Raw genomic sequence first — 14,628 nt, forward strand, 5'->3', positions numbered from 1 at the left:
CAATGACATCTTGGATGCTGCTGTCCTGTCTGTGTCTGTTTGTGGTGAGGATGTCGAGGTCGTGGAGAGATTCACTTACCTTGGCAGTGATATTCATGTCTCTGCTGGCTGTGAGTCAGAGGTCAATAGACGTCTTGGTCGGGCCTGGGGAGTCATGGATTCACTGGATAATGGGGTGTGGCAATGCCGGTACCTGTGCGGGAGACAAAAGTCCGAGTCTTCAGGTCCTTGGTGCTTCTCGTCTTGCTCTATGGATGTGAGACTTGGACTCTGACCAAGGATCTGAGACAAAGACTTAATTCCTTTGGTCCCAGGTCTCTTCGGAGACTCCTTGGCTATCGCTGGTTGGACTGTGTCCAAGAAGTGGCTGCTGAGAGACACACAAATGAGATTTGTTACCTGCATAGTCCATGAGCATCAGCTGCGGCTGTATGGACATGTGGCTCGTGTTCCTGACGCTGATCCTGCTCACCAGATTCTCTCAGCGAGGGAACCTCATGAGTGGAGAAGGTCAATGGGCCGACCACGTGCCTAATGGTTGCAGGATGATCAACATCTCAAGGAGATGGGGTTGGGCCAGGAATCTTCCTGGGGGATGGCCAGATGGAGGTCCCTGGAGTACCAGCGGAAAGTGGACGCAGTGACGTGCTGCTCTGGTGCATGCTCCCGTACCTGACCTGACCAAAGGTGGCACTATTTCCGCCATGTCAGTTTTGAAGTTTTGGTGACATCCATGTTTGCTCCATTATTGTAAGATTTCTCTTTACAGAGATAAATTTTGGGCAAAATATTTATTTCAAATGATGAAACCAAAGATCAACATATTGGTGCAAAGAAAGCGAATGCAATGCTTGATTCAACAAAAAAAAGAAAAACATCAAATTCATGAAATTGTGACGAAATGAAATTTCATTTTTCAGTTGGAACTCTTGTTTGTAATGTGTGGCATGTGCCAATCAATCAAAAGCTGAATCCATTCACCTATGATATTCCACTGTACAATGACCTTTACTCAAAGCATCCAAAAGTGGGAAAAACTAGAACAGCACTCTTTGACGTCACGAAGTCGATTGATATGCCTCCACCTACATTATTATAGAATTATACATACTTGTACCAAGTTTGATTCAAATCCCTTCAGCTATTCTGAAGTATCACTTTTTCCCCGACATGACCTCTGACTTTTGCCCTTTGATGCCAAAATTGAATCAATTCCTTTTTGCATCAGAAATATATACTTCTACCAAGTTTGGTCACAATCGCATCACTGGTTGACTGGTTCACAGGTTTGCAAAGTAACATAATTTTTACCTAATGGTACCTCTGACCTTTGACCTCTTGACCCCATAATCTAATGCATTTATCTTGAAATCATTATACATCCTTGTACCAAGTTTGACTTTGATCCCTTATGCCATTCTCATGATATTGCGGTCACGAAAACCTATCATGGATGGATATGCAGACGCACGCAAGCATGCATGCGGAGACAGCTTCAAAAACATAATGCCTCTGGTGACTTTGTATAAACTAAAGGCTGCTCTGGAGGATAGCAACGAGATAAACATCTCTGTGCATAGTGTCCAAGATGTGAACCACAGTTCCTTACCAGCTGGCTGAATAAACAGGTGGTTTTGAGTGTCGCTTCCATAGTTGCAACAATTTATTATGTGACTAGAAGGTGTTCTAGGGGAAGAGGCTGCACATGACATCTTGTAGACAATACGTTTCTTCAATGATAATCAAAACCAGATTGTCGATCCTGGAGTGAGCAGGCCAGAAATTTTTGTAGTTTGTGGAGAAAGTGATGCTTATTGGGTTGGGGTGGGGGGGAGGAGTTAAGACAAAAATGATTTATTTTTAACTGAAAGCAATCTCCAAAAAGGATTATGATTAACTACATGAAAACCAGCACCCTGATGTGACTATTCTGTGAATGATAAATGTTTAAAAAGTGTGGAAGACGAGATAGACAATATTGGAGGAAATAAATCATGTCTGCCTACATTAAGAGCTATAAACAAGTTTGAATAATCGAAACCATTCCCTACTATGGGCTGAGGTACTTCAGTTTCTTCATATGCAGCACAAGGCTGTGGGGTAGCATCATTGGCTGAGGGTGTAGCTGTGCCTCCATTGCAGTGCCCTTTGTTGGTTGTGGCAGGAATTTGTAATGTTTTTTTCAGGATGACGGCGATAGCTCTTCACGAAGGACACCGTGGGATCTTTATCATCCACAAATTAATGCTGGCAGACGGGACACCCGTGTAACGTCCATCGGGGTGACAGCACACACATTGACGAGTCACCCTGCAGGTGAAACACCAGGACGACAGTTTATATCCAGGTCGGGAATCAAACCCAGGCTAGCATCGAGGTGAGTGTGCATACCTCCAGGCCATCTTGTCAGCAGCCAAGGTACTGGTTGGAAGTGGCATTTTTGCTGTGGAAGCCAAATATCACCGAACATGCATGGAAGTGCTCTCCAGAGTCACATTACATTAGCAGAACCAAGGAGATGAGAAAGATCTGTGAAACACTGCAATAGCGTTGAATGCCGATTATTTGTAACGATGGTGACACTTTAAAAATGAGCCAGAAAACTCAGGACAGCCCAACAAATCAAAGATTTGCCATTATGGCAAGAACAGGCAACATTTGCCATTATGTGAAAGCCAATCAAATTTAATCATGGATAAGTCCATATGTCTGTTGGAAATCTTTATTTATATATAAACACACACACACCTATAATTCCAGCTGTGTGTGTGTGTGTGTGTGTGTGTGTGTGTGTGTGTGTGTGTGTGTGTGTGTGTGTGTGTGTGTGTGTGTCAACTGTTTCTCGACAACCCCTGGTCCGATCTAATTGAAACTTGCCAGGTATATTGCTGGGGACCTGAGAATGTGCCTTTTCAAGGTTTGATATTAATCGGACAAGTGGTTCCCAAGTTATGGCCATTTATTTAACAAACCAATGACAGGACACGTTGCTGCGTAAGCGTGGCCGTTGGGGAAGAGATAATCAGCCGCGTTCCCCATTACTGGTTACAACGTACGGACTTCCGGATAGTGATGACACTGTATTCTAATAATTTCTCGATTTCTTATGCGCATTTATAGATAAACACAATGCCCCAATCCAGTCGTCGTTTGCGAGAGCGAAGGAACGGCCTGTGTGTTTGTTTGAAAATTATTTTTTTTGCACGTACGGCCACGCGAGAGCGAAGGAACGGCCTGGGTGGTTGTTGTTTCTGGCACAGTTTGAAAGTTTTTTTTTTTTTTTTTTTGCACGTACGGCCACGCATGTACGGGCACGCGAGAGCGAAGGAACGGCCTGTGTGGTTGTTGTTTCTGGCACACGGTTTGAAAGTTTTGTTTCGTTTTGTTTTTTTGCACGTACGGCCACGCACGTACGGCCACGCGAGAGCGAAGGAACGGCCTGGGTGGTTGTTGTTTCTGGCACACGGTTCGAAAGTTTTTTTTTTTTTTTGCACGTACGGCCACGCGAGAGCGAAGGAACGGCCTGTGTGGTTGTTGTTGCTGGTACACGGTTTGAAAGTTTTTTTTAATTTTTTTTTTGCACGTACGGGCACGCGAGAGCGATGGAACGGCCTGTGTGGTTGTTGTTTCTGGCACGCGGTTTGAAAGTTTTTTTTTTTTTTTTTTTTTTTTTTTTTTTTTTGCACATACGGCCATATATATTAAACACCATGAACCAACTTTGGTACATACACAGTGTTGAACGTACATACAGAGTGCATATATATATATATATATATATATATATATGTATATATATACATACATACATACATACATACAGATATACAGTGGGGAGAACAAGTATTTGATACACTGCCGATTTTGCAGGTTTTCCCACTTACGAAGCACGTAGAGGTCTGTACACTTCAACATAGGTACACTTCAACTGTGAAAGACGGAATCTAAAACAAAAATCCTGAAAATCACATTGTATGATTTTTAAATAATTAATTTGCATTTTATTGCATGAAATAAGTATTTGTTACATCAGAAAAACAGAACTTAATATTTGGTACAGAAACCTTTGTTTGCAATTACAGAGATCAGACGTTTCCTATAGTTCTTAACCAGGTTTGCACAGACTGCAGCAGGGATTTTGGCCCACTCCTCCATACAGATCTTCTCCAGATCCTTCAGGTTTCGGGGCTGTCGCTAGGCAACAGACTTTCAGTTCCCTCCAAAGATTTTCAATTGGGTTCAGGTCTGGAGACTGGCGAGGCCACTCCAGGACCTTGAGATGCTTCTTACGGAGCCACTCCTGAGTTGCCCTGGCTGTGTGTTTCGGGTCGTTGTCATGCTGGAAGACCCAGCCACGCCCCATCTTCAATGCTCTTGTTGAGGGAAGGAGGTTGTTGGCCAAGATCTCGTGATACATGGCCCCATCCATCCTCCCCTCAATACGGTGCAGTCGTCCTGTCCTCTTTGCAGAAAAGCATCCCCAAAGAATGATGTTTCCACCTCCATGCTTCACGGTTGGGATGGTGTTCTTGGGGTTGTACTCGTCCTTCTTCCTCCAAACACGGCGAGTGGAGTTTAAACCAAAAAGCTCTATTTTGGTCTCATCAGACCACATGACCTTTTCCCATTCCTCCTCTGGATCATCCAGATGGTCATTGGCAAACTTCAGACGGGCCTGGACATGCGCTGGCTTGAGCAGAGGGACCTTTCGTGCGCTGCAGGATTTTAATCCATGACGGCGTGGTGTGTTACTTATGGTTTTCTTTGATACTGTGGTCCCAGCTCTCTTCAGGTCATTGACTAGGTCCTGCCGTGTCGTTCTGGGCTGATCCCTCACCTTTATCATGATCATTGAGGCTCCACGAGGTGAGATCTTGCATGGAGCCCCAGACCGAGGGAGATTGACTGTTATCTTGAACTTCTTCCATTTTCTAATAATTGCACCAACAGTTGTTGCCTTCTCACCAAGCTGCTTGCCTATTGTCCTGGAGCCCATACCAGCCTTGTGCAAGTCTACAATTTTGTTCCTGATGTCCTTGGACAGCTCTCTGGTCTTGCCCATTGTGGACAGCTCTCTGGTCTTGCCAAAACTTGGAGTCTGATTGATTGAGTGTGGACAGCTGTCTTTTATGCAGATAACGAGTTCAAACAGGTGCAGTTAATTAATACAGGTAATGAGTGGAGAATTGGAGGGCTTCTTAGAGACAAAACTAACAGGTCTGTGAGAGCCGGAATTCTTACTGGTTGGGAGGTGATCAAATACTTATTTCATGCAATAAAATGCAAATTAATTATATAAAAAAATCATACAATGTGATTTTCAGGATTTTTGTTTTAGATTCCGTCTTTCACAGTTGAAGTTGTACCTATGATAAAAATTACAGACCTCTCCGTGCTTTGTAAGTGGGAAAACCTGCAAAATCGGCAGTTTATCAAATACTTTTTCTCCCCACTGTATACACATCAGGGTGGTCCTTCGTTCGGGGGTAAATTTTCGAATTCATTTATTTTAAGCTCCAACCCCCCGGAATTCGTTTGAAAAGTCGAGAAAACTCTTCTGCTGTTTTTATTTCAAATTCAAACAACATTTACCTCTCCCTCATCGACCTTGAAGTTTAGCCTCAGTTTCTCGGGGCGGCTGACATGAGAACGGCGACGTATCGACCTGTGCTGAACTTTAAAACGCTCCTGTAATGTCCAATCGTCTCTTTTGATGCGATACGTCAATATGTGCGTTTGTGTAATGTGTAATGTGTATTACTCGTTCTTCTCACCGCCCCAACATTAAAAAAAATTTTCAGGGTGAAACTTCAAGGGCGATAAGGGAGGGGTAAATGTTGTCCGATTGGAAAAAAAAAAGTTCACCAGGAGAGTTTTCTCGACTATTCCAATGAATCCCGGGGGCTGGAGTTAAGAAAATCTGAAGTTGAGGAATCAGGACCACCCAAATATATATGTATATTTATATTATATATACACGTGTATATATATATATATATATATATATATATATATATATATATTTATATATACGTGTGTGTGTGTGTGTGTGTGTGTGTGTGTGTGTGTGTGTGTGTGTGTGTGTGTGTGTGTGTGTGTGTGTGTGTGTGTGTGTGTGTGTGTACTGAGGAAGTTGTAGTGGTGACTATCTTTTTGCACGCATCATTTTCTTCATGAACATTCGATGCAGGCAGAATTAATCCACCAAGCTTGATCCTTACATGCTGACGCGATGCAAGGAAATGCTGGAAAGCAGGGCATGGTTTAAAACTGGGAACAACCAATCAACCGAGTACTTTTCCATACGAGGACAGGAAATTGATTTAAAAGGAAGAAGAATAATCTCATGAGAGCGAGGAGCCACGGGACAGTGAAGCTTTAAGAAGTATCTGTGCTGCTCAGTTATTTTAGCTTCCTTTGGTTCTCTTCGTTTTTATCAGCGGTTCCTAACTTGCTTCCTGTGCATCACTCGCGTCGACCAGACAAACTTTCTTTCTTCGCAGGCTTTTGCATTCGACCCAGGTTTCGAGGAACATTCGTTACATCTTGGTGGAGTCACCACAGACAACTTTCCGATTTCCTGGACTTGATATTTTCATCAATCGAAAAATCAACATTTTGTGATGCGTTTCCCAGCGGGATTTTCAGATTCAAAGGAAAATTGTCATATGCATCTTGGGTGAACTTTCACCATTACTCCCGTCACGACGTTGGCTGAGCATATATTAACTGGGAGACTACCGGCGTTCATCAGGATGAGAAAGGTCAAACTTCCGATGATCTGTGGCTGGATCGTCAAGGTGTGGGAGGAGATACCATCGGACATAATCAAGGGAGCATTTCTGAAATGATTTATCACCAACAGCATGGCCGACACAGAGGACAACATTATTTGGGAGGAGGAGGCTGCAAATGACAGTGACAGTGACGTGGACTTGCTCTACTCTGATTCGGACAAGGAGTTACGTGCCGTCTTTGACGAGGAATTCGTTGGGTTCAGCTGAAAAGCTTCATTACACCGAAATGGCCCTTTTCAGGGCCACAAACCCATAAAAAAATATGTATGATACCGGTGCGATTCCCTTTTCTTCCTTTTTCTAGGAACAAAAAAAAATCCATATTAAAAAAAAATAAGAAAGAAAAATAAAAACTTCTTGGTATCATGTCCTCTTTCTTGAACTTCTTGAAAATGAGAATAAGACTGTTAAGACGGAATTAAGCGGACATGGGAGTAAGCATATTGATACCTTCGTCACTTTCTTCTGTACAAAGTTAATGTAGAAGCATATTTAGATCAGGTCAGGTCAGGTACGGGAGCATGTGCCAGAAGAGCATGTCGCTGCGTCCACTTTCCACCGGTACTCCAGGGGCCTCTGTCTGGCCATCCCCCAGGCAGATGCCAGGCCCATCCCCATCTCCTTGAGGTTCCGGTCAACTTGCTGCAACCACGAGGCACGTGGTCGGCCCACTGGCCTCTTCCACTCATGAGACTCCCCCGCTGAGAGAATCTGGTGAGCAGGATCAGCGTCAGGAAAACGAGCCACATGTCCATACAGCCGCAGCTGATGCTCATGGACTATGCAGGTAACAAATCTCATCCGAGTCTCTCTCAGCAAACGCTCTTTGGACACAAAATCCAACCAGCGATAGCCAAGGATTCTCCGAAGAGACCTGGTACCAAAGGAATTAAGTCTCCATCTCAGATCCTTGGTCAGAGTCCAAGTCTCGCATCCATAGAGCAAGACTGGAAGCACCAACGACCTCAAGACTCGGACTTTCATCCTCCCGCACAGGTACCGGCAGCGCCACCCTCATGATCCAGTGAATCCATGACTCCCCAGGCCCGACCCAGACGTCTATTGACCTCTGACTCACAGCCAGCAGAGACATGAATATCACTGCCAAGGTAAGTGAATCTCTCCACGCCCTCAAAATCCTCACCACAAACAGACACAGACAGGACAGCAGAATCCAAGATGTCATTGAAAGCCTGGATCTTAGTTTTGTCCCAAGAAACCCGTAATCCCAGTGGCTCTGACTCCTCATTCAGCACCCCGAGGGCCCCCAACAGGATATCTAAAGTCTCCGCAAAGATGACCGCATCATCTGCGAAATCAAGGTCCGAGATCTTGACATTCCCAAACGATGCACCGCAGCTTGATCTCTCTGACATCCTCCCGAGAATCCAGTCCATACAAGTGCTGAAAAGTGTGGGGGCCAGTACACACCCCTGACAAACTCCAGTAATAACTGGAAATAATTCAGAGATGGTACCACCACATTTCATAGCACTCTCAGTACCAGAGTAGAGTTCAGACATCAGATCGATCAGTTTTGGTGGCACCCCACAAAGACCAAGAATCCTCCAGAGGACATCCCGATTCACTGAATCGAACGCTTTACAGAGATCAACATAGGCTGCAAGCAGCCCTTGCCGAAACTCTCGTCTGCATTCGGTGAGGACCCGAAGAGCAAGGATACGGTCAATCGTTGACCACTTTGGTGTATTGCCTGACTGCTCTGGACGCTGGTGCTCAAGCAGATGGTGGCGAACCCTATCAATAATTATCCGAGCAAAGACCTTGCCGGGCACTGAGAGCAGCGTTACCCCTCGGTAGTTGCAGTCTTGGCACTCACCCTTCCCTTTCCAGAGAGGGACAACAAGGCCCCTCTTCCAATCAGTTGGGATGATGCCTGTGTTCCAGGCAGAGCACAAAACTGCATGCAACGACACGAGTGCAGCATTTCTACCAGCCTTGAGAAGTTCAGCATGGATGCCACAGATCCCTGGAGCTTTGCCCCCGTCAACTGGTCCACCGCAGCCCGTGTTTCTACAAGTGAAGGTGGACCACAGTTGATTGGAGGGTCAGTAACAGGGATTGAAACACCCTTGACGTCCAACTCGAGAGCTGATGGATCAGCCTGGTACAACCGCTCAAAGTAACCGGCCCAGCGGGCCTTCACTTCAGACTCCTGTCAAGAGCCTACCACTCTCTGCTCTAACTGCAGTGCTCCGAGGGATGGGCTTGGATGCATGCAATGCGCGAATTCCCCTGTAAGCGGGACGAGAATCACCTGTCCACAGGTGATGCTCTACCCCCTCACAGATTCCTCGCACATAGGCCTTCTTGTCCACCCTTAGTGCACGTACAGTTTTATGCCTCAGCTCCCTGAACAGCTCAGCTCTGCCATTCAGCCTGGCCCTGCGACTCTGGTCAATGGTATCCAGTGTCCCTTGAGAGACAAAATTCTTCTTTGCCCTGCGGTGAGTTCCAAGACATCCACCGGCAACATAAAGGACGGCGGTCTTGAAGGCACTCCACAACTCTTCAGGACCCTCCAAAGCACCCAGACCCCCCATATGTCCACTCAGCCTGTTCGCAAACTCCTCAGCTACCCTCTCATCCTTGAGCTTGCCAACATCCAGCCGAGGCTGGGATGGTACCATTCTCCCAGATTTCAGGTGCAGCTTTAGAGTTGCTCCAACAAGCCGTGGTCAGTATTTTGTTCACCACGACCTCTTATCATCCCCCATACAAATCCTTGATCTTTTCTACCCCCGATAATCCACCCAAACCTACTTCCTTCAATTCCACTGCTTTCCTTCCTGAAAGTCCCTGTAATGTCCATCTTCTCTTCCCCATGTACCCCGTCCCATCCCTCTCCCTTCCACAGATCTCCTAATGTGTCTGTTCTCCAGTGTTTTGTCCCTCCCACTCCCGCCCCTCTTGTCTCATGCCCCCTTGCTGTGCGTTGTGTGTTAGCTCTCATACGAGTCTCGACAAGGAATACAAAAAAAAACAAAAAAAACTGAGCACTCCAGTCGACCCTGCAGTATGGATCATCCTCCAGCGACCATCAACAAGGACATGGTCAATCTACTTTGCCACACCACCAGCGTTGGAATACCAAGTCCATCGATGAGCTTGCGGGTGCTGAAACCATGAACCGGCCACCCTAAGTCCATGACTTCTTGCAAAGTCAAGGAACTTAGTGCGATTCTGGTTCATAGTTCCTGACCCATAGAGACCAACACATGTCTCATAACCATCCCTATTAGTTTCAGTCGATGCATTGAAATTCCCCAAGACTATACGTGTATCTCGTGTGGGGCACTGATCCACCACAGACTCGAGTGTGGCGTAGAATGCATCCTTCACGGTGAGATCACTCGCCTCAGTCGGAGCATAGACAGAGACGAGGGAAATGACACCCAAGGAGTGACGAATCCTTAGTCTCATAATCTGCTCGTTGACCGGTGTTACCTCAATTATCATTGGGGTCAGCTTATTGGACACAGCTACAGCAACTCCTTGAGTATGGTAACCATCAGAGCGACCAGACCAATAGTAGGTGTAACCACCCACCATTATCTCACCGCAATCCGGTCTCCGAACTTCAAAGAGTGCTGCAATACCAATATCATCTGAGCTCAAGCGTTTGGACAACAGAGACAGGTGATCATCCTCTCTTAGGGATAGGACATTCCAGGTACCCACCCGAAGGGACCACCTCAGGTTAACCCAAGGAGAGCGCCGTCTGGTGGACGACACCTCGGCACCACTCCAACACACTCTCCCGCAATCTGACCCAGGAATGTTACCCCATGGTTTCCCTCCTATCAAAGATTGGGGGTCACGAAGGCTTTGCCCCAATCCCGTCATCCGGTGTGCTGCCCTGCGAAGGGAAGCTGCACAGGAGGTACTCCCACGGAGTGGGTTTTCAGATTTTTTTTGCGTTTTTGTGTTTTGCGGAATGAAGGTTTTTACGGTGGCCGGAGTGCAAATCCTGCCACCAACCTCCTCATAAAAAGTAACCCAACTGCAGGAGGACGTCCACAGACACAGTTGGGCACTAGATATGGATGGCCGTTGGCTCACAAGGAGTTCCTCCGCCCTTTGATCAAGATCAGATCGAGATATTTAGATCTCGATCAGAAAATAAAATGACCAACATATTAATTTATTTTGAGGGTGAAAAACATGAGTGCGGTTAATACACGGCCACAGCTTATGCATCAGAAAATACGGAATATATTGTGAACCGTGGTGTCTGTCTCCCACTTATGGCGGGCACTTCTTGTGTTGCGCTTGAATACCTCAACATTCAATTTTGAAATGATGGGAGAACAGGCGGTTTAAGTATACCTGCGTGATCCAGTTTCCATACATGGTTAACTATATCTTGTTGCTTCCCACATCTGCCATCCTCAAAATATTTGGTTCGCAGTAGCAGCAGATTCATTAAACAAAACCAAAAATGTTGTATATGAGAAATACTTTGTTTTTTGTTGCAATATTTATTTTTGCCATAAAAATCTTGAAAATATTTTTGCAAGTAATGCTGCAAGGAGCAGTTCAGTCGATGAATAAAAACCTTACCTCACAAATACAATTCAAACAAAATTTTCACTCGTCACGACAATATGGCTTCCACCTACCCTTGTTAACGGCGGCATCCATTGGAACAGGCAACTGTACAATGTAGTCGAGGCGCTGGGTGTAGCGTACCCGGCCTGACTGCACACACTCCGTGCGCTCTTCTATCAGCAAACGAAATGCTTCTGTCGGGTTGTCTGTCCCACGACAATTTCTCTATTGCATGACAACAAGCAAGGCATCATTTTCAAAACATTACACATCCATCGTTAAGACACATAAATTTGCAATGGATGGAGTGATGCAGTTAGAGGACTAGATAAAACCTTTCTAAAGTTGTCGAAGGCCGGCGACAGAGTTGGCCGGCTAAAGCCGAAGGCCGGCTAAAGGCCGAAGTAAAGGCCGAAGCCGGCTAAAGGCCGAAGCCGGCTAAAGGCCGAAGGCCGGCTAAAGGCCGAAGGCCGGCTAAAGCCGAAGGCCGGCTAAAGTTGTCGAAGGCCTTTCTAAAGTTGTCGAAGACCGGCGACAGGCCGGCGATAGTTAGAGGACTAGATAAAACCTTTCTAAAGTTGTCGAAGGCCGGCGACACCTTGGGAGAGAACAGGTTTGGGAAGACTTGAATGAGTGCAAAAATTAAGTAAAAATAAAAAGAAGAGAGAGTCATTTAGCGTGCATCTTTTGTACACTACATGAGGTAGAATCTCTTATCAAAAGAAGCATCGTCCATCTGTCACGCTTTATTCTAAAGGGTTCCTACTGTGGTCGGATAAAAAAAAAATTGTACTGTTGGAAAACTAAAAATCGACTTACTTGGAAAAAAATTTGTATCCATCTAATCCAGGGGTTCCCAACCTGGGGTGCCCACACCCCCTGGGGGTGCGAGATGGAATTTCAGGGGGTGCGACAGAGTGGCTTGTGTCCTTGAGTGACGAGTCACGAGTCATCACTCAGCCAGCTGCCAGTGTGCCTTGAGAAATGGTAGTAGGTGGTTGTGTTGTGTAGATAGTAATCTCATTTACGAGTATTTAATCAAAAGGAGAGAATAACAGAATTAACATACAAGTAAAGTAACTGATTGTCAGAGTATTGCTTTTAAAATCATTATAACGCAACATCTGATAATCATTGTACATCATTACGCCTACACAGGCGTAAGATATTTGTCTTTGTTCATTTTTACGGGCGAGTGACTGGTTATAGTACACGTGGTGATGGGCTTGAAAACTGTTGCAGAGTGTTACAAATTTGCATTGTGTCTCCATACTGAGTGTGATTTATCTTAGCACGTTGACCACCATACGTATTCTTGCTTACTACCACTGGTGAACACTTTATTAATCACAACCGAATCAGTGATTTGAAAAGATATTTTGGGCCAAGTCATCTCAGATGTCAGAGCTAGTCCTTTTAAAATCTCTATTCAGTTGGATGAGTCAACTAACGTCTCCAGTTGTACTCAACTCATCACACTAGTGAGGTATGTCAATGATGGTGCTGTGAAGGAAGATTTCCTGTTTTGTAAAGATCTGCCAAAAAACACAACTGCAAAGGATGTGATGCAGCTGGTGAAAGACTTCTTTGCCAAACATGATTTAGATATCAGTCATTGGTTCTGTGTGCACTGATGGGGCACCTGAAATGCTTGGAAATAAATCTGGATTTTCTGCATTGATGAAAAAGGAGATTCCAGACTTGCAAGTTACCCATTGTTTGCTTCATCGGCATGCTTTGGCATCAAAACATTGCCTCCAAATTTGAAGAAAGTCCTTGATACTTATGTGAAGATCATCAACTGGATCAGGGGGAGAGCTTTGAACCATCGCATCTTCAAATCATTTTGTGAGGACCTGGGTTGTGAGCATTCAGTTTTGCTTTTCCACACAGATGTCCGTTGGTTGTCACGAGGACAAGCATTAACCCTCTTCTTTGAACTGCAGGAAGAAATCAAAGTTTTCCTGAGGAGCGTGAATGTGATCTGGTTGGGGCATCACAGGAATTCGCCCAAATGCTGGCTTTACTTAGCTGACATTTTCACTCGCATGAATGACCTGAGTATTTATCTTCAAGGAAAAGGGATAAACATATTGAAGGCTTGTGAAAAGTTGAATTCCCTCAAAGAAAAGTTACATCTTTGGCGTTGAAGGATGGAAAGAGGCAGTCTCTCAAATTTTCCTTCACTGGAAGAGATGGTTGATGATGCTGGATCCATAACTCCAACTGTGCGTGAAGAAATTGTGACTCATTTGGAAATGCTGTCAGAATCGTTTGATGGATATTTTGCTGCTGGAAACCTGAAGATTTCAGAAGAATGGATCATGAATCCATATTCCTATAATTTGGAGAAAATGTCAGATGCTGAAGAGCTGAAGGAAGATCTTATTGATTTGCAGACAAGTCAAGCTCTTGAAATGCAATTTGAAAGCAAGACTTTGGAGGAGTTTTGGTGTGCAGCGCTGGATATGTTCCCAAGACTTGGTGGAAAAAAACACTCCGTGTCCTCATTCCATTTGCAACGACATACTTGTGTGAATGTGGATTCAGTTCTCTTTTGTCAATCAAGACAAAATCTAGGAATCGCCTGAATCCACAGGCAGACCTACGGATCGCAGTCAGCAAAAAAGTTCCACGTTTTGACAAAATCGTGAATGAGAAGCAGGAGCAAAGAAGTCATTGAATTTTATGTTCACAATTGGGATTGATTTTACTGTTTACAATTTTTTCTGAATAAATTAGAATGGAATTTCTCAATTTATACTTGCATTTTATGCACCGAGTTAAAAGCTTATTTTTTAAGTTCAATTTGTTCACCCGCAGTATTGTACGTGGTTCAATTTGTGGTTCAAAAATTATAAATTAGACTTCTTCATCTTCAAATGTGATATTACTTTTGTCGGGTGTGCGAACATTAATCCAACATTTCCTTGGGGTGTGGGGCATAGAAAAGGTTGGGAACCGCTGGTCCAATCATACAAATGCCCATTTTAAAAGCCCGTCTTTCCAGGATGGAAGAGAACGAAGCAGGATTCAGAGCTTCCATGTTGCGATTCCAACAGTCGGACAGCAAGAACCCTTGAGAACATGTGTGGGCAACCCATTGACCAATGGGCATGTGTGGACATTTCGCAAAAATGTGTGGCCAACTCATAGAATCATTGATAGTGTTTTTTTTTAAACTGAATTTCACGTCATTGATATAAATCTGGAAGCAGAACCGAGATGTGCGTTGAGTTCGAATTTGGAGCTGAAGTTT

At 44.8% G+C, this 14,628-nt stretch overlaps 1 protein-coding gene across 1 annotated transcript in view; it reads right to left on the bottom strand.

Annotated features, from left to right (window-relative positions):
* LOC147029067 (ubiquitin carboxyl-terminal hydrolase 5-like) overlaps positions 1-14,628 on the bottom strand; it is a 76,409-nt gene that overhangs the window by 21,645 nt on the left and 40,136 nt on the right. Inside the window, exon 10 of the mRNA XM_085876575.1 lies at positions 11,441-11,594. Coding sequence (XP_085732701.1) covers positions 11,441-11,594 — 154 coding nt within the window. The remainder of the gene's footprint in view (positions 1-11,440; positions 11,595-14,628) is intronic.

Source organism: Eptatretus burgeri, chromosome 4 (genome assembly GCF_056783735.1).
Source record: "Eptatretus burgeri isolate ZD-2024b chromosome 4, Ebu_testis_v1, whole genome shotgun sequence".
NCBI classification, from domain to species: domain Eukaryota; kingdom Metazoa; phylum Chordata; class Myxini; order Myxiniformes; family Myxinidae; genus Eptatretus; species Eptatretus burgeri.